This window comes from Pelophylax lessonae, assembly GCF_965119305.1.
Source record: "Pelophylax lessonae genome assembly, chromosome: 8".
NCBI classification, from domain to species: domain Eukaryota; kingdom Metazoa; phylum Chordata; class Amphibia; order Anura; family Ranidae; genus Pelophylax; species Pelophylax lessonae.
The window spans coordinates 8,932,449-8,952,079 of record NC_138775.1 but is presented as its reverse complement, the minus strand read 5'-3'; the positions used below and the strand labels follow the sequence as shown (position 1 = coordinate 8,952,079).

General features: G+C 47.0%; 1 protein-coding gene across 8 annotated transcripts in view; it reads left to right on the top strand.

The window, feature by feature from the left end:
* CACNA2D2 (calcium voltage-gated channel auxiliary subunit alpha2delta 2) overlaps positions 1–18,412 on the top strand; it is a 354,828-nt gene extending 336,416 nt beyond the window's left edge. For 4 of the 8 annotated variants that reach the window (XM_082265447.1, XM_082265443.1, XM_082265448.1 and 1 more), the window contains 9 exons: positions 1,304–1,354; positions 4,666–4,737; positions 7,917–8,069; positions 8,299–8,351; positions 9,604–9,659; positions 12,077–12,200; positions 12,294–12,403; positions 14,339–14,421; positions 16,282–17,576. In XM_082265447.1, coding sequence (XP_082121573.1) covers positions 1,304–1,354; positions 4,666–4,737; positions 7,917–8,069; positions 8,299–8,351; positions 9,604–9,659; positions 12,077–12,200; positions 12,294–12,403; positions 14,339–14,421; positions 16,282–16,410 — 831 coding nt within the window. In that variant the 3' untranslated portion in view covers positions 16,411–17,576. Of the gene's footprint in view, positions 1–1,303; positions 1,355–4,665; positions 4,738–7,916; positions 8,070–8,298; positions 8,352–9,603; positions 9,660–12,076; positions 12,201–12,293; positions 12,404–14,338; positions 14,422–16,281; positions 17,577–18,365 lie in introns of those variants that run through there. The other 4 variants (XM_082265445.1, XM_082265446.1, XM_082265449.1 and 1 more) reach the window with 2 other exon arrangements.
* The last annotated feature ends 1,219 nt before the right edge of the window (positions 18,413–19,631 follow it).

Below are 19,631 nucleotides of genomic sequence, written 5' to 3'. Positions count from 1 at the left end.
GGCTCTAATCACATGCTTCAAAAAAAAAAAAAAATTCCCCATTGGAATCCAATGCGTCCGGCGCCCTGCATGTAGATTAAGGGGCTGGACGCATGGATGGGGGGGGGGGGGGCGCAGCACCCCTGCACCCCCAATGGACGGGCCGCCACTGGATTCTGTGCCTTTCCACTTTTCCTCCAGACTCTGGGACCTTGATTTCCAAATAAAATGCAAAATTTTCCACAGTCAGTGATGATTTGGGGAGCGGTGTCATCTGCTGGTGTTGGTCCACTCCATTTTATTAAGTCAGCCCAGCCCTCTCGCAGGAAATTCTAGAGCTCTTCATGCTTCCTTCCGCTGACCACCTGACAATATTCAAATATTCCTCTGTATTAAAAAAGAGTGAAGAAGGCCGGTCTAGTGAGTTCTAGTTTCTCACTTCGAATGTCACACATTTCCCATCTACTGACCTATAAAGAAAAGACAAGTAAAAAAAATAACACCGTAACAGAAGACCCCCCCACATACTGCCAAGGTGGAGGAAAATAGCCGTAACCAGGCACACCTTCTACCACAAGGATCTCAAACTGGTGGCCCTCTAGCTGTTGCTGAACTACAAGTCCCATCATTCCTCTGCCTATGGGAGTCATGCTTGTAACGGTCAGCCTTGCAATGCCTCATGGGACTTGTCATTCTACAGCTGGAGGGCCACCAGTTTGAGACCCCTGCTGTACAGACATTTCCTTGGTCATCCCGAACTGCCAGTGGGGGACCTTTGTAGTTCTGGATGGATTGCTCTGTGGGATTTAGGGGAAGCCAGGTGTAAAGTCATGCATTCCATAAAGAAAACATGCTCTACCGCGGATTACCTGGGAGGCTGGGAACCGGTGCTCTGACCCAAATGACTTCCAAATGTAGCAATAATCCTTTGATTTAATTAAAGCCGGCTACTCAGTAAGATCCTTTGGAACACTTCCTTATTGGCTACATAGCAGGAAATAGCCGTAACATACTAACGCGTTTCAACCTAGAAATGCGTTCGATTGTTACTGCTGTATCCTACTATGTAGCCAATAAAGAATTGTTCCAATGGATCTTACTAAGTAGCCAGCTTCATTGTATCAATAAAGTCAAGCATTGCCTGCGCTGTACTCCATGAGATCAAAGGCTGCTAGGTGCACAAATCTGATTATGTCCCCTATGTAGGCGGTGACTAATTTCGGTCTTATACGCATTGGTGCTGTGTTCGGCTCGCATTATTCTTTCTTCTCAGGATCATTTTTATTCCCTTGTCAGGATTTCTAACATCTTTTGTTCTCCACAGCAGTGCAGTCCCTCGGCCAGCTGCGAGATGGACTGCGACATCAACAACGAGGTGAGTGCGGTCTGCTTGTCTCTATAACATTATCAACGGATATTATTTCACTGATGAGCCCCATCTACTCTGAAGTCTTACTGTAGAGGACCTGAATGTGTCAAATGTAATATTAACATTATTGACCCATATACAGTATCTGACAAAAGTAAGTACACCCCTCACATTTTTGTAAATATTTTGTATGCTCAGACCATACGCCGCACACTGCATCAAATTGGTCTGCATGGCTGTCATCCCAGAAGGAAGCCTCTTCTAAAGATGATGCACAAGAAAGCCTGCAAACAGTTTGCTGAAGACAAGCAGACTAAGGACATGGATTACTGGAACCATCTCCTGTGGTCTGATGAGACCAAGATAAACTTATTTGGTTCAGATGGTGTCAAGCGTGTGTGACAACACTGAAGAAATGACACTTTGCTACAATGTAAAGTAGTGAGTTTACAGCTTGTATAACAGTGTAAATTTGCTGTCCCCTCAAAATAACTCAACACACAGCCATTAATGTATAATCCGCTGGCAACAAAAACGAGTACACCCCTAATTGAAAATGTCCAAAGTAGGCCTAAAGTGTCAATATTTTGTGTTGCCACCAATTTTTTCCAGCACTGCCTTAACCCTCTTGGGCATGGAGTTCACCAGAGCTTCACAGGTTGCCACTGGAGTCCTCTTCCCCTCCTCCATGATGACATCACAGAGCTGGTGAATGTTAGAGACCTTGCGCTCCTCCACCTTCTGTTTGAGGATGCCCCACAGATGCTCAATAGGGTTTAGGTCTGGAGACATGCTTGGCCAGTCAATCACCTTTACCCTCAGCTTCTTTAGCAAGGCAGTGGTCATCTTGGAGGTGTGTTTGGGGTCTTTATCATGTTGGAATACTGCCCTGCGGCCCAGTCTCCGAAGGGAGGGGATCATGCTCTGCTTCAGTATGTCACAGTACATGTTGGCATTCATGGTTCTCTCAATGAACTGTAGCTCCCCAGTGCCAGCAGCACTCATGCAGCCCCAGACCATGACACTCCCACCACCATGCTTGACTGTAGGGAAGACACACTTGTCTTTGTACTCCTCACCTGGTTGCCGCCACACACGCCTGACACCATCTGAGCCAAATAAGTTTATCTTGATCTCATCAGACCACAGAAGATGGTTTCAGTAATCCATGTCCTTAGTCTGCTTGTCTTCAGCAAACTGTTTGCGGGCTTTCTTGTGCATCATCTTTAGAAGAGGCTTCCTTCTGGGACGACAGCCATGCAGACCAATTTGATGCAGTGTGCGGCGTATGGTCTGAGCACTGACAAACTGACCCCCCACCCCTTCAACTAATGCTAGCAGCACACTAACGAGTCACATGACACCTGGGAGGGAAAATGGCTAATTGGGCCCAATTTGGACATTGTCACTTAGGGGTGTACTCACTTTTGTTAACATAATATAAATAATATAAGAATGATCTCCACAGATAAACACACAACATTGTGTAGAACCAATGACATTAAGTGGAAGCAGTACAACTGGCCATACAAGGGCAATCACACAGAGCGGTCATGCATTCAATTGCATTTTTCCAAAGTAATCGAAGACATAAAATGGTGAATTTGAGCAACCGCAAAGGGGTGAGATTGAAATTGTCCCAATCAAGCCCTGGAGAAAAATCTGATCACTTTTGACAAAATTTGTTGCAGGTTTTTCCATTTTCTGCTCAAACTGTGCCGCTTCTAATAACAGATAAAATGTAGAGATGTTTGGGAAGTAATCTGACCCGGGTTTCGGCCCTCTGCTTTTGCGTTGTACTTAGAACGGAGGCTTGGCAAGGTGGGGGCAAATCATGGACGGCTGTTGTGCAGTGGTGTATTTTGGTTTTGTGCTGCCCTAGGCAAGACTAAAATCGGGCGCCCCACCTTCTCCCTCCTATGTAAATTTGCCTCACCCCTTCCTTTTTTAACGGATGTGACTCCCTCCAAAATTGAAGGACTCCAGGTCCCAGCATGAGCCCCTGAGATCTCATGAAGAGGGGGGGGATTTGAGGGAGGGAGAGAGAAAGAGAGGGGATGAGAGAGAGAGAGGGGGTGGGGGAGAGAGAGAGGGGGGGTGGAGAGAGAGAGAGGGGGATGAGAGAGAGGGGGGGGGGTGAAAGGGAGAGAGAGAGAGGGGGATGACAGAGAGAGAGAGGGGGATGAGAGAGAGGGGGGGGTGAAAGGGAGAGAGAGAGAGGGGGATGACAGAGAGAGAGAGGGGGGGGTGAGAGGGAGGTGAGAGAGAGAGGGATGTGAGAGAGAGGGGAAGTTAAAGGGAGAGAGAGAGAGGGGGGGTTGGAGAGAGGGGGGTTGGAGAGAGAGAGAGAGGGGGATGAGAGAGAGAGAGAGAGGGGGGGTGAAAGGGAGAGAGAGGGGGGTGAGAGAGAAGGGGGATGAGAGAGAGAGGGGGTGAGAGAGAGGGGGGTGAGAGAGAGAGAGAGAAAGAGAGGGGGTGAGAGAGAAAGAGAGGGGGTGAGAGAGAGAAAGAGAGGGGGTGAGAGAGAGAGAGAGAGAGAGAGAAAGAGAGGGGGTGAGAGAGAGGGGGGGGATAAGAGAGGAGGGGTTGAGAGAGAGGGGGTTGAGAGAAAGAGAAAGGGTGAGTGAAAGAGAGAGGAGGGGGGGTGAGAGAGAGGTGGGAGAGGCGGCTCTAGCAACCTGTGGCCAAAAGAGTCTCAGGGGGAGGGGGCGGCTTTTTTGCTGCCCCCTTGCAAAGTGCCGCCCTAGGCCAAAATACAGCACTGCTGTTGTAGTCTGTCACCAATCTTATTACTTATCACTTAGTCCTGGTCACGGCACCAAAATGTTGCAGAATGATTGGCCAGCCTCGGTAAAGCCCGCTTATCTGTTGACGTTAGCACCAGAAATTTGGAATAGTTCGAGGTCAAATTCCTTTCTGTCTGGTCACGTTCCCGTTGCTCAGAAATTATATCTCTACCTCCTCCTACTTCCATTGCTGTGTGTTTTAGTACCAAAGATATAATATATAGAGATTACACCAGCACAGGGTGGTACTGTGGGTGCATAGTGGGTGGTAACAAGTGCTACATACTATTGACTAGAGCAGGGATCCTCAAACTAAGGCCCTCCAGCTGTTGTGGAACTACACATCCCATGAGGCATTGTAATACTCTGACATTCACAGACATGACTAGGCATGATGGGACTTGTAGTTCTCGAACAACTGGAGGGCCATAGTTTGAAGACCCCTGGACTAGAGTATGTAGATATTGGGAAACAAAAGTCCATGTTTTTCGAACTAGTACCAAAGATGTCTCATGCATCTCCTCTCTACAGGATTTACTGTGTGTCCTGCTTGATGATGGTGGATTCCTTGTCATGTCCAACCAGCAAGACCACTGGTCCCAGGTCAGTATTTTCTAACTTTCCTTAAATTTCCTGACACTGCACCATGTAGAAGGCTCTGCCTGTTGAAGAGCACTCGGTGTTCAGGGTGCCTTGATTTGAACGAAGGAGAGTTATATCTCGGGGTTATTTATAAATATGTACATAAGTTCTAATTACAAGGGATCGGAAAGGAGGAGGGGGTAAGATGAGGTGGTAAGGAGATGGGGAGAGGATCTTCTAAGCATGCATACTCATTCTCTTCAAAAACCATGTACACAAGACTTATGTCTGTTCTTGGAGCACTCAGATCAGGCGGGGGTCCCAGCGAATTGCATCCTTGATCCATCAATAAAGGAGTCTGCACTTGGGTAAGGTCTTTCTCTGTTAACAGTCTCTTTTGGCTAGACTCACTATTTAGTCCCATGACAAACTTATCCCTCAGTGCAGTCGGTAAGTACTCCCCAAAAGAACAGGTTGAGGCCAGTCTGCGAAGGGCGAGCACATAAGCCTTAATATCTTCAACCGGCTGTTGCTGCCGCTGATAGAACCGGAATCTCTCTGCAATCTCTAGTGGTTTAGGCTGAAAGTGATTCCCTAACAGTGTCAGGAGCTCTGCCAGAGTCTTAGTTGCTGGTTTTTCAGGTGAAAATGAGATTCCTAAGAGTGTCATATGTCCTAGCACCAACCACTGTCAGAAATATTGCTACTTGCCTGTCGTCTGGGATGGCATTTGCACAAAAATACTGTTCCAGTCTCTCAATTCAGGAACTCCAGGTTGTCTGTTCTCCATCAAATTCACTTAATGTCCCGATCAAAGACATTTTCCTGCTGGGCTCTGTGGGTGTTTGTATCCAGGTGACAATCTAGAGCTTTTTTTTTTTTTCTCTCTTTCTTTCTTTTCTCACACGGATAGTAACCTTGTAAATCCCATCCTCGTCGCCACTGTTATATTCTCCGTGTTGTGAGAGACACAGGACTCTGATCTGGAACAACGGATCTTTATTCAGGACTCACTGTACACTCCAACATGCATTACAGGACAGCTCTGTATATCCATGCATCTCTTACATGTCTCTAAGATGGCCACTCTGCCCCTTGACCCTTGTCATCACTCCTGGGTGGAGCCAGCCTTAAAGTAACAGTACATGTGAAACCCTTCAGGTATAACAGCACTGTAGAGCTTCTAGTCATCCATATTGTCCCCAACTTCCAACAGTGTCCTACAGTATCCTCCAACCTCCCATGGTTGACCACAGTGTCCTCAGGTCCCCTGAGAATTCTCAGCCTCCATAGTGCCTTCCAACATCCCACAGTACCTTCAAGCTTCCATAGTGCCACCCTACCTCCCATAGTGGCCCACAGTGCCCCCAGGCCCACTAAGAACCCTAAACCTCCATAATGACTCTTAACTTCCCTCAGTACCTTCAAGCTTCCATAGTGGCCCACAGTGCCCCTAGGCCCCCTGTGAACCCTAAGCCTCTATTGTGCCTCCTAACTTCCCACAGTGCCTCCAAGCTTCCATAGTACCCCCTATGCTCCCATAATGGCCCACAGTGCCCCCAGGCCCCCTGCGAACCCTCAAACTCCATAGTGCCTCCCAACTACCCACAGTGCCTCCCAGCCTCTATAGTGCCCCCCCACAACCTCAGATAGTGACACCAGGCCCCCTTTGAACCTGCAGCCTCTATAGTGCCTCCCAACTTCCCATGGTGTCCCCAAACTTCCATAGTGCCACCCATCCTCCCATAATGGCTTACAGTGCCCCCAGTCCTCTGAGAACCCTCAACCTTCATAGTGCCTCCCAACTTCCCACAGTGTCTGTAAGCTTCTATAGTGCCACCACCCGCCCAAACCTCACATAGTGACCCCTGGCCCCCTGAGAACCCACAGCCCATATAGTGCCTCCCAACATCCCACAGTACCTCCAAGCTTCCATAGTGCCCCCAGGCCCCCTGAGAACCCTCAACCTCCATAGTGCCTCCCAACTTCTCACAGTGCCTCCCAAGCTTCTATAGTACCCCCCCCCCCCAACCTCACATAGTGACCCCTGGCACCCTGAGAACCCACAGCCTATATAGTTCCTCCAAACTTCCATAGTGGCCCACAAAGCCCCCAGGCTTCCTGAGAACCTTCAGCATCCATAGTGCCTCTCAACTTCCCACAGTGCCTCCATGCTCCCTTAGTGCCATCCAACCTCCCATAGAGGCCCACAGTGCCCCCAGGCTCCCTGAGAACCCTCAACCTCCATAGTGCCTCCAAGCTCCTATAGTGCCCCCCCCCCCAACCTCACATAGTGCCCAATGAGAATCCACAGCATATATAATGCCTCCCAACTTTCCACAGTGCCTCCAAGCTTCCATTGTGCCCCCCAACCTCCCAAAGTAACCCACAGTATCTCGAAGCTTCCATAGTGCCCCCCTAACCTCCAACAGTGTCCTACATTGCCCTCTTGCACTCGCAATGCCCCCCCCCCCCCCCAGCCTGCTGCAGAGCCTCGAGTCCTTCATAGTGTTTTCCTAACCTCCAACAGTGTCCTACAGCACCCTCCAACCTCTCACAGTGCCCCCCCCCAGCCTGCTGAAGAGCCGCCAGTCCTCCACAGTGCCTCCAACCCAAGTCTAAGCATTGACAACCAACAAGACTGATCCAAAAATAACTGCGCTGTGGGCGTATCGCATCATACAGCTGTCTTTTCTTGCCGCTATCATACACATCTATGTGATGCCAAACCCTTTTGAAGCTGGATCAAAGGTATGTCATAAAGAGGTCAACTGCTGGTCAAGAGCACCTGTCAATGATTGTCAATGATTGTCAATGATTTCAGAGGAGTCTTTATGAAGAATTCCAGGTATGGATGTTTTATACATAGTTACATTGTTCCAACTTGGATCAACTATGTATATACTGTGCCTGCCCTTAGAAGCTGTGGTGTAGTAGCAGTGTAGTAGTAGTAGGGGCATAGTAGCGGTGTATTAGTGGTGGTGTAGTAGTAGTTGTGTAGTAGTGGTGTCTACTTCTGATTTCCAGCTTCCAGGTTCATGTGTAAGGTATGATATATACATAGGTACATTAGTCCAAGCTAGAACAATGTAACAATGTAAAAAGTATCCTTACCTGTAAACTGAGATCACTCACTGAAGCCTAAAGATATCCTAAAGGTTACAATGTTTCCTATGGTGACAAATGTCTCTCTTCATCAGGTGGGGAAGTTCTTCAGCGAGGTGGATCCGAATCTCATGTCCGCTCTGTACAACAGTTCATTCTTCATGAGGAAGGAATCCTACGACTACCAATCACTGTGCGCCCCCAAAACAGAGAGCAACAAAGGTGCTGCCCCCCGGGGGATCTTTGTGGTAGGTGCATTGTACAGCATGTTAGAGGTTATCTCTCTGTGACATGTTTGGAGGAGGGGAAGGACAGCTATTTATCCCATTGGGAGATGTATTTATTGTAGGATCTTTTCTATGGCAATTCTCATACATCAGCATGGAGTGTGCAGGTGATATGATGTATGTGATATGTTTTTCTCCCATGCATGTAGATGCTGTTTTTTTTTTTTGACCAGTTTGTCTTCTCTCTTAGCCAACAATCGCCGACATCCTGAATCTGGCCTGGTTATCATCGGCAGCCGCTTGGTGAGTTTTATGTCTTCTTTAAAAAAGTTTGGCCCAACTAGGTAAAGAGTTAGAGGTGGAGTTGTCTGCTGGCTTCATACATCTCTATGAACTCAAACAGTGAAATCTTCCCTATCACAGTTATAGGCTGTGTTCCTGTCCACCTTGAGGTCTCACTCCCCTTGTTACATTCTCCTTAATTCAGAGTAAAATCCGGCAGGGATGGTGGGAACTCAGCACAGGGATGGTGGGAACCCCTCATAATGGGCACAGCAGGTGTACAGACCCAGGAACTCAGCACAGGGATGGAGGGAACCCCTCATAATGGGCACAGCAGGTGTACAGACCCGGGAACTCAGCACAGTGATGGAGGGAACCCCTCATAATGGGCACAGCGAGTGTATAGACACGGGAACTCAGCACAGGGATGGTGGGAACCCCTCATAATGGGCACAGCGGGTGTACAGACCCAGGAACTCAGCACAGGGATGGAGGGAACCCCTCATAATGGGCACAGCGGGTGTACAGACCCGGGAACTCAGCACAGGGATGGTGGGAACCCCTCATAATGGGCACAGCAGGTTTACAGACCCAGGAACTCAGCACAGGGATGGTGGGAACCCCTCATAATGGGCACAGCAGGTGTACAGACCCGGGAACTCAGCACAGGGATGGTGGGAACCCCTCATAATGGGTACAGTGGGTGTACAGACCCAGGAACTCAGCACAGGGATGGTGGGAACTCCTCATAATGGGTACAGTGGGTGTACAGACCCAGGAACTCAGCACAGGGATGGTGGGAACCCCTCATAATGGGCACAGCAGGGGTACAGACCCGGGAACTCAGCACAGGGATGGTGGGGACATTTGAAAATGACAATGGTGTCACAAAGGCTTGTAGTCTCCACCAGGGGGAGCATGTGACAGGGTTCACAATGAAGAAGAGCAATTGGGAAACCGTAATATCAGGAAGTGCCTGAGCCAGAGCCCCTAATGGCAGGATCACCAATATTATGTTAACCAAAGCTGCAGATTTAAAGAAATTACATGAGTATATTAGGCGCTTATAAGAGATTTTAGTAAATGGATTTATACGCAAAAAAAAGTGCATTGACTTGCTCAGAGCGGTTGGAGTGATAATAATTAGTATCTGTTAATTAGGGAGCCATCAGGCTTTGTTCCCTGTGCAATGTGATATGCAGTTACATCCGTGATGGTTTGTGCAATGTATAACCCGAAATTATTGATCTGTCACCCCCTCCCCCCTTCCCAGGTCCGTATTCCAGTCTCTCATCTACAGCCTGGCATACAGCACTTGGATGCAGGCAGGTGAGTGGCGTCTGTCTGAGGTCGGGGCGTCCATCTGTCTTTTACAGCTCTTCCTTATCTATATTTTCTATATATATATTTTCTTTATTAAACTTGATGGTCAGTAGCCAACATGTGATATGATGTCCAGGTTAGACGCACAGCTTTATTACCCCCCCCCCCCCCCCCCCCCAGAGCAATGCTTACATTTCTGCTCAGGGTATGTTTATTTGACAATAATTTTTTTTTTTTTTTTCGGACAAACAAGGCTTTTTGTTGTTAGTATTGGCTTGCAAAAAAATATTTTTATTTTTTAGATAATGTAACAAAATTAAATAAAAAAACTTTTTTCTACTTTGAGAAGCCTTTGTTAAAAAAAAAAAATAATGTTACTGTAGATGAAAAAAAGTGTACATTCCAATCTATAATTTGTCCTGATAAAAATAACACTAAAATAATGATTCTACAAAGCAATGCAAAGTTTTTTAGCAACTAAATAAAAAATGATTTTTTTTTTTTTATACAACCCTAAAAAAAAAAAAATACAAACTAATAAAAATGACCAAGTTTAAATATTAATAGTCAGCAAAATCAGCAGGAAAGTAATAGTTGTGGGAAGGTGGAGGTGATTTGGGGTGATGAGGTTAAATTATGGGTTAATAAGGAGTTAAAGAGGTTGTAAACCGAAACAAAAATTTTTTTTTTTCTTTCCATCCTGAAAGAGAAAGTCATAATGATCATTATCAAATACTTACCTTAGAATGAACCCCCGCCGCGCCGCTCGCTTACCTCTATGACAGGCGACATGTCCAGTCGCCCGTCTTCCAGGATCGCGGCATCTGGCCATCTGATTGGCCGGAGCCGCGGTGACGTCACTCCCGAGCACGCACGTGGGAGCCGACGGTCACGGCACGGGGCTCTGAAGGAACGGCACGATCGGCCGTTCCTTCAGAGCGCATGCGTCCAGTGACGTCACTGGCGGCATGTAAGGTAAATATCTCATAAACGGTGCATGTTTAGGAGATATTTACAGTACCTATAGGTAAGTCTTATCATAGGATCACCTATAGGTGGAAGTGTCAGAGGAGGGTTTACTTCCTCTTTAAATAGGAACATTTTATATTGAGGAAAAAAAAAATGTTGTCAGGTTGGTTTAACTGTATACTGATAGAAGGACATCCCTTTCATTTGCAGATAAATGAAACAAAGTAAACACAAAAGTAGCAATGTTACTTTGTATCTCTCTATCTCCCGTCTGATCAATGTTTATAAACAATGTTACTTTGTCTCTCTTCATCTCCTGTCTGATCAATGTTTATAAACAATGTTAGTTTGTATCTCTCTCTGATCAATGTTTATAAGCAATGTTACTTTGTATCTCTCTATCTCCTGTCTGATCATTGTTTATAAACAATGTTACTTTGTATCTCTCTGATCAATGTTTATAAACAATGTTACTTTGTATCTCTCTCTCTCTCTGATCAATGTTTATAAACAATGTTACTTTGTATCTCTCTCTCTGATCAATGTTTATAAACAATGTTACTTTGTCTCTCTATCTCCTGTCTGATCATTGTTTATACACATTGTTACTTTGTATCTCTCTCTGATCAATGTTTATAAACAATGTTACTTTGTATCTCTCTCTCTGATCAATGTTTATAAACAATGTTACTTTGTTTCTCTCTATCTCCCATCTGATCAATGTTTATAAATAATGTTACTTTGTATCTCTAATGCTGGCCATACACTAGCCGAAATATCGGGCGAACTAATTCTCGAACGATAAATCGTTCAATGGACATAAATGAATGCTTTTTTTGTTCAGTTTGTCACATATACCCGTTGCAAACAGGTCGGCCGAGAAACACATTAACCTTTCAATCTATCAATCGTTTATCGTTCGGTCGGTGGATTTTCAAAACTGTTCCTTTCGATATTTCGGCTCTGAAAAGTTAAAAACAATTTTCTATTCGTGCCCTTCAACTGAACGAAAAACGAACGATTGGACCAAACGACAGATTTTCGAATGATCTTTCGGCTTAGTGTATGGCCAGCATCAGTCTCCTCTCTAAGCAATGTTTATAAACAATGTTACTTTGTATCTCTCAGTCTCCTCTCTAAACAATGTTTATAAACAATTTTACATTGTAACAAAAATTATTTCCTGAACCCCCAAATGTATTTGAATACTATCTGGATCAACAATCTATAGTGTTTTTTCTTTTTATGAAGATTAGGCGCCAGTTATTTGTGGCGCATGTAGAAACTCATTCAACTTTTTGAAACCGTGTCCAGAGTTTGTGGAAGACTATTCCACATTTTCACAGCTCTTACTGTGAAGAACCCTTTCTCTATGTATGTGTATTCTCCTGAGTGCCCTTGTGTCTTTTACAATCACCTCAAAGCAAATGCCTTTATTTTGCATCACCCCCCAGATGACATCATGGCAGAAGGGATGGAGCCTCGGGAGGCCAGCTGTATCATGAAGCAGACGCAGTATTACTTCAGCAACATCAACTCCACCTACTCGGCTGTCATTGACTGCGGACCCTGCTCCCGGTGGGTCAGATTGGACTGCGCCATGTGCATCCTATAGGGGGCGTTTGTACATTCCTGCTAATTGACCTGTCTGCTCGTCTCTCCTATGAATAGATACTTCCATGCCCAGCGACTGTCCAACACCAATCTGCTGTTTGTGGTGGCGGAGAAGCTGATGTGCAGCCAATGTGACATCATGAAGCTGGATCAAGCAGAGACGCGCTGTATCCTTTGGTTCAGCGGGCGAATTGGGGTCAAGGTCAAACCAGGCAGATTAAAAGATAAGCCGGAGGTTGGGGTGGGGAGTGAAGGCTACAAGCCAACTCATGGTTTTAGGGTGGGGCCAAGCTTAGATGAGGCAGTAGATGAAGAACGCTCTCGGGTGACACCCACTGGAAACAATGCAGATTGTGTCTGACATTTAAAATATACGCACTATAGCCCAACACAAGTACTTTGACCCACATGCACTGCTTGATTCCATGCTGTGTTCCTGTGCATGCTCAGCGGCACACAACATCTGAGCTACATTTTGTGTTCCAGCTGTAGAAGGATCTGATCCTCAGGACGGTGCCAATGGCAGATGGCACAGAAGGGGTGCTTGCCTGAAGCCCAGAGGCTTCTATAGGGATGCTAAAAAAAAAAAGGTTTTGCACTTCAGTGGTCTTCACAGGAGGTGGTTTTCAGCTTTGCAAGTCTTCAGGCTTTTTATTTTTTTTTAATTTTATATAAATTTGTTGTACACTCCCATTACAAAAACATCTACATTAAAAGAGTTGTATGCTGGGGGGGGGGGGTGTTTCCCGTGGGGGGGGGGGGGGGTGTTTCCCCAGAATCATACTTACCTGGGTGGATGCTGCATATTTCCCCCGACACTTCTAACTCTGAGAACTGAGTGATCAAACACTGCCAATCGCTCTGTTCTCAGAGCTCCATGAGCAGAAAGCTGATGACTTTCAGCCACCGGCTCTCTGCTCTTTAGCCCCTCACTGGAGCGCTGGGCTGTGGAGGGGGCGGGAGCAGCCGGGTCAGGCTCTCAGCTGCTTGCTGAAAGGCTGAGCCGGGTGCCGGTCCAGGCATGCCCAAGCCTGAACCAGCTCTGTAACCTCAGCAGAGAGCGGACTTCAGCCCTCTGTCTGCTAAAAATGGGTCAAAGGAGTGCAGAAAGAACTGCACTCCTTTGTTCCACAGGAGGAGTACAGCCAAACAAGCTTTTGCTCTACTTCTCCTTTAATATAGATTTGCCCTCACCCCTTTCCCCTTTGGGACTATGAGATCCTTTTCTCTTACGGGAAGGATTTCCACAAGATTTTGGAGTGTATGTGGGAATTTCCATTTGTGAGGAAATTTTGATTTGGTTGCAATGCCTTAGTGCTTGGTCAGGTGACACTCACCAGAAACCATGCAGATCGTGTCTGACTTTTAAATTATATGCACTATAGCCCAACACAAGTACTTTGACCCACGTGCACTGCCAGGGGTGGACTGACAACTCATGGGGCCCCCGGGCAATCAGAGATCATGGGGCCCCCTGTGTCCACACTCAAGCCACACAAAGCCCCACCTTCAAATTGCAGCTCAGCCACATAGAGTGGGCATTTAAATATCTACCACAGCATAGCCTGCATGGAAGTTCCTGGCTTCTTTCTGTAGTGTGTAGCCGCACATGGGGCCCCCTACTGACCCTGGGCCCTCGGGCAGTGCCCTAATCCCCAAATGGTCAGTCCGCCCCTGTGCACTGCTTGATTCCATGCTGTGTTCCTGTGCATGCTCAGTTGCCCACAACATCTGAGCTACATTTTGAGGTCTAACTCTTCTGACAAAAAGATCTAGAAGCACTGAAGCTGCAGACTTTGTGGAAAACTTTTGGCCACAGCTGTAGAGTGTCTGGGAATTCGTGCCCATTTGTGAGGTCCGGTACTGTTGTTGGATGGGAAGACCTGGCTCACACACATCCGGCCTCACGTTGGGCGCCAAAGAAAAACCCTTGCTCACAATTGGCATTCCCACTCATCTCAAAAGTGTTTCTAGGGGTTGACGTCAAGGCTTTGTGCAGGACACTCTCTAGATCCTTGGCTGGAACTAAAGCAATAAAGCTCCGTCCATCTTGGTTTTCATCTACCAATTAACTCTTGTTGTCCCTTGACATCCTCTCTCAGCGGAAGGTCCGGAGCAGTGCGAGCTGGTGCAAACGCCTCGATACAGGAAAGGTCCTCACGTCTGCTTTGACTACAACCAGATGGTAAATGGTTTATTTGTTTTATACCTTCTGAAGCTTCCATAGCAGCCTGCTTGTTTAGAAGTGTCATTCCAAAGAATCTCCCGGGGAATGAGAGGTGGTATATGGCCTCGGGCCACCATTAAGACCACCCTGCCCTACTATATGTAATGTACCCCTACCTATTGTAAACATTTTAAAGCATTCCTTATTTCCATTCTATATTGTCAATCACGGTGTTAAAGAGATGACCCTTCTCCAGAAACAGTGGTGCTTCCACAGCTACCAAGTGCCATGGCTTTGGGTGGGCTGATGCTCAGGTGAAGGTGGCCATTAAGTGACTTTTTCTTGAACACTGTTCTTCCCCTTTATAAAGGAACACATGACCAGCGCCTCAGCATTGGTCGAGTGATCAGGTACTATAGCATTGCAAGCCAATCAACATTTCTGAACAAGAGTAGTTTACTGATTGATTGATGTGAAGTCCCAGTGACCAGGGGTCTCCAAACATTCTAAACAAAGGGCCAGTTTACTGTGCTTCAGACTTAAGGGGGCTAGACCATGCCCAATGGGAATGGAAAATGTCCTGGCATCAGTGTGAGTAAATAATATCCCATCTTTGGTATTGGGGGAAATATTAGTGCCCCACTGTTCGTGTCAGTGGGGGGGAATAGTGCCCCATCATAGGTGTCAGTGGGGGGAATAATGCCCCATTATTGGTATCAATGGGAAGAATAGTGCCCCATCATTAAAATAAGTGGAAGAAATAGTTCCCCATCATTGGTGTCAGTGGGAGGAATAGTGTCCCATCATTGGTGTCAGTGGGAGGAATAGTGCCCCAGAATTGGTGTCAGTGGGAGGAATAGTGCCCAAACATTGGATGTAGTGGGTGGAATAGTGCCCCATCATTGGTGTCAGTGGAAGGAATAGAGCCCCGTCATTGGTGTCAGTGGGAGTAATAGTGCCCAAACATTGGATTTAGTGGGTGGAATAGTGCCCCATCATTGGTGTCAGTGGAAGGAATAGAGCCCCGTCATTGGTGTCGTGGGAAGAATAGTGCCCAAGCATTGGTGTCAGTGGGAGGAACAGTGCCCAATCATTGGATTTAATGGGTGGAATAGTGCCCAATCATTGGTGTCAGTGGAAGGAATATTGCATCATGGTGTTAAAAGGGAGGAATAGTGCCCAATCATTGGTATCAGTGGGAGGAATAGTGTCCCATCATTGATGTCAGTGGGAGGAATAGTGCCCCATTATTGGTATCAGTGGGAGGAATAGTGCCCCATCATTGGTGTCAGTGGGAGGAATAGTGCCCCATCATTGGTGTCAGTGGGAGGAATAGTGCCCCATCATTGGTATCAGTGGTGAGGAATAGTGCCCCATCATTGGTGTCAGTGGGAGGAATAGTGCCCCATCATTGGTGTCAGTGGGAGGAATAGTGCCCCATCATTGGTATCAGTGGTGAGGAATAGTGCCCCATCATTGGTATCAGTTGGAGGAATAGTGCCCCATCATTGGTGTCAGTGGGAGGAATAGTGCCCCGTGATTGGTGTCCGTGGGAGGACTTATTTCCCCTTAGTTGGTGTAGAAGGAATAGTACCACGTATCAGTGAGAGGAATAGTGCCCCAAGGGCCTGATAAAGGTGTTCAAAGGGCCGCATTTGGCCCCGAGCCACAGTTTGGAGGCCACTAGCCTAAATTATGGGTCCAAGGCAATAGGCTGCGTACACTAAGCTATAAGGCAAGCTACTTACCACAATGCTGGCCTATTCTTCCATCTCTCATTGGCTCCCACTGATGAAGGCTCTCTTGTATACTCTTATTAGCGCTCATATCCTACATTTATCTTAATATCTCACCTCTCCCCCTTTCTCTCCTATCCAGGAGGACACATCAGACTGTGGCAGAGGCTCCATGTTCCGACCGTCTTGGCTGTTGCTGGGCTTTCTACAGTCGCTACTCCTGTGCCTGGTTTCCGCCTCAACGTCGTCCACCACTGGTAGGGGGCTCTAGACCCGTCCCTGCTTCCTCCCTCCTTCCTGAGGCCACTTCTTGATTAGTGACGTGGTTACCATGACAACCAGGCGAGTGCCACTCCAGCGCATTTGGGCTGAGTTACCACGACAACCACCACTTGTTATGGATGATCTTACTGTGACAACCAGGAGACCTTTTTAGCGTCATCAGGAGTTTTTCCAAGGCAACCGGGAGAACCGCATTACACGGCTTTGTAGCAGCACTTAACTCGTCGGCAAGAACTTCCTGCCATGTCCATCGTGGCCACTTTCTAGGATCTCTTGTTTCCCGTCCATCCGTCTCGTCGGTTTCCCGTTTCTGTCTTCACATCTGGTCTCTGAAATGATGTCACCACGTCACTGTGATGTTCTGACCTTGGCCTCCATATTTCTGTATAGCTCCAGTAAACACGCTAAAGGTCAGAGTTAACATCGCAACGGCATTCTGTACATCCATCATCAAGTCATCATGGCTTCTTCATATCATCGTCATACCGAGTGGAAGTCCATCTCCCCGTTGGATCACGCATGGGGCCAAAGTCACTAGGAGGAGGGGGGGGCAGTGACAGAAAATTCAAAAAGTGAGAAACATTAGGTTTCCTCATTGGGTATGCCAAGTTCTTCATGCAAGAAGTCTATGTTGAGCATCCTGTACACACTTTCATGGACTGGAGATGTTATCATGTCTTTGGCTGCAGAATTGCTTTACCCAGAACCCTTTTTCTAGGCTCTAGGGGAATGCACTTCTGCTGCAACGTGAGTGCCAAAAGCAGCTGTGTTAGATAATTGGTGTTATTCTTTCTGTTCAGGCTTCATAACCTCAAGCACAACCCTGTCACATCTTAGGACCGTACAGTATTGTACCAAAGAAACAGGCTTGGGATGTCTTTACTTCTGTGCAATGTTACATTTTCTTTGAAGGCCAACTCAGCCCAAATCTGATATTTCAGTTCATGTTGGGCACCAATGGATTAAATTAGCCAACAGCATCTTAAATTTGTTAGTGACTCCAGTGGCAAAAGTTTGTGTCTCTGCCACGCTCAAAATGGAGAGATCTTCCCGCAGTTGATTGTCTCCATCCTGGCAAAAACGGTGAGATTTTCTTATGGTAGTTTGTTTCTTTGCCCCTTCCACAATGGTGAGATTTCCCTGCAGTAGTTTGTGTCTCTGCCCCTCCCACAATGGGGACAATCCCTGCAGTATTTTGTGTCTCTGCCACTCCCACAATGGTGATATTTCCCTCCAATAGTTTGTGTCTCTGCCCCTCCCACAATGATGAGATTTCCCCACAGGAGTTTGTGTCTTTGCCCCTCCCACAATGGTAAGATTTCCCTCCAATAGTTTGTGTCTCTGCCCCTCCCACAATGATGAGATTTCCCCACAGGAGTTTGTGTCTCTGCCCCTCCCACAATGGTAAGATTTCCCTCCAATAGTTTGTGTCTCTGCCCCTCCCACAATGATGAGATTTCCCCACAGGAGTTTGTGTCTCTGCCCCTCCCACAATGATGAGATTTCCCTACAGGAGTTTGTGTCTCTGCCCCTCCCACAATGGTAAGATTTCCCTCCAATAGTTTGTGTCTCTGCCCCTCCTACAATGATGAGATTTCCCCACAGGAGTTTGTGTCTCTGCCCCTCCCACAATGATGAGATTTCCCTACAGGAGTTTGTGTCTCTGCCCCTCCCACAATGATGAGATTCCCCCCCCAACAGTTTTTCTCTGCCCCTCCCACAATGGTGAGATATGTGTCTCTGCCCCTCCCGCAATGGTGAGATTTCCCTGTAATAATGTGTCTCTGCCCCTCCCACAATGATGAGACTTCCCCCAATAAGGTAGCTTTTGTCTCTGCCCTTCCCACAATGGTGAGGTTTCCCTGTAATAATGTGTCTCTGCCCCTCCCACAATGATGAGATTCCCCCCCAACAGTTTTTCTCTGCCCCTCCCACAATGGTGAGATTTGTGTCTCTGCCCCTCCCGCGATGGTGAGATTTGTGTCTCTGCCTCTCCCACAATGGTAAGATTTTCCCAATAGTTTGTGTCTCGGCCCCTCAAGCAATGGTGAGATTTCCCTGTAATAATTTGTCTCTGCCCCTCCAACAATGATGAGACTTCCCCCAATACAGTAGTTTGTGCCCCTCCCACAACAGTAAGGTTTCCCTGCAATAGTCTGTGTCTCTGCCCCTCCCACAATGGTGATGTTTCCCTGCAATAATTTGTCTCTGCCCCTCCCACAATTATTAGGTTTCCCCCAATAGTTTGTGTCTCTGCCCCTCCCAAAATGGAGAGACTTCCCTGCAATAATTTGTCTCATGCTGAGATTTCCCTAAAGTAGTGTGTCCCTCCAACCCCCCTCTACAAAGGTGGTGAAATTTCCTCCCAGTATTTTGTGTCTCCGCCCCTCCCACAGTGGGGAGATTTCCCTGCAATAGTTTGTGTCTCTGCTTCTCCCATGAAGCCATAATAAAGGGCCTTCTTCTAGATTTCTTTAATCTGCATGCTGGAAAATCCATTAGGGGAGGGGGACATCATTGATTGGCTTTCTATTGGCCCTGGCAGCTGAGCACAATGTAGAAGGCGGCACGCGATTCAATACGTTTTTCAGCAACAGCACAAAACTGAAATCATTGTTGGGTGGAGTTGTCCTTTAATGGAAATACCACCTCTGATTGTGGAAGACACAAGTTTCTAGGCTCCCACCAGTGCCATAAATAAAGGACACAATGTATACAAAATAATATCAGCACAACCGCGTCTCCTAAGACGGCATATTCTTCATACCATCCGCATCACACTGAGAGAGTGAAGCCGCTATACCCCGTCTCAGTATAGAGCTTCTGCACTTCCAGAGACCGCAGCCTCATTATACAAGCACAGCAGACTCGTCAAGCACACGCAGTAGGGTTGCCTAACGTCTAATGCACACGTCCTACATATCAGTTACCTAAAACTTTCAGCACAACATGGAGGTGGTGATCACCAAGGAAGGAAGTGCGCAGCTTCTTCTGCTGCTTATGCCTTTGCCAAGGGGAACGAAGATACTGTAAGTAATAAATGTAGCTGTAAGAGCCTCCAGATGTCCACCCCTGTCCTCCTTTATGTGTTCCATCCTTGTAACTCCTGGAAAAAATCTGATCTCTGCAGGTGGTATGACTCAGGCTCTCTAGAGATTGAGGGACCTGAAGTTCCAGCACCTGACCCGAACTACCAGCGGGCCCAGGAAG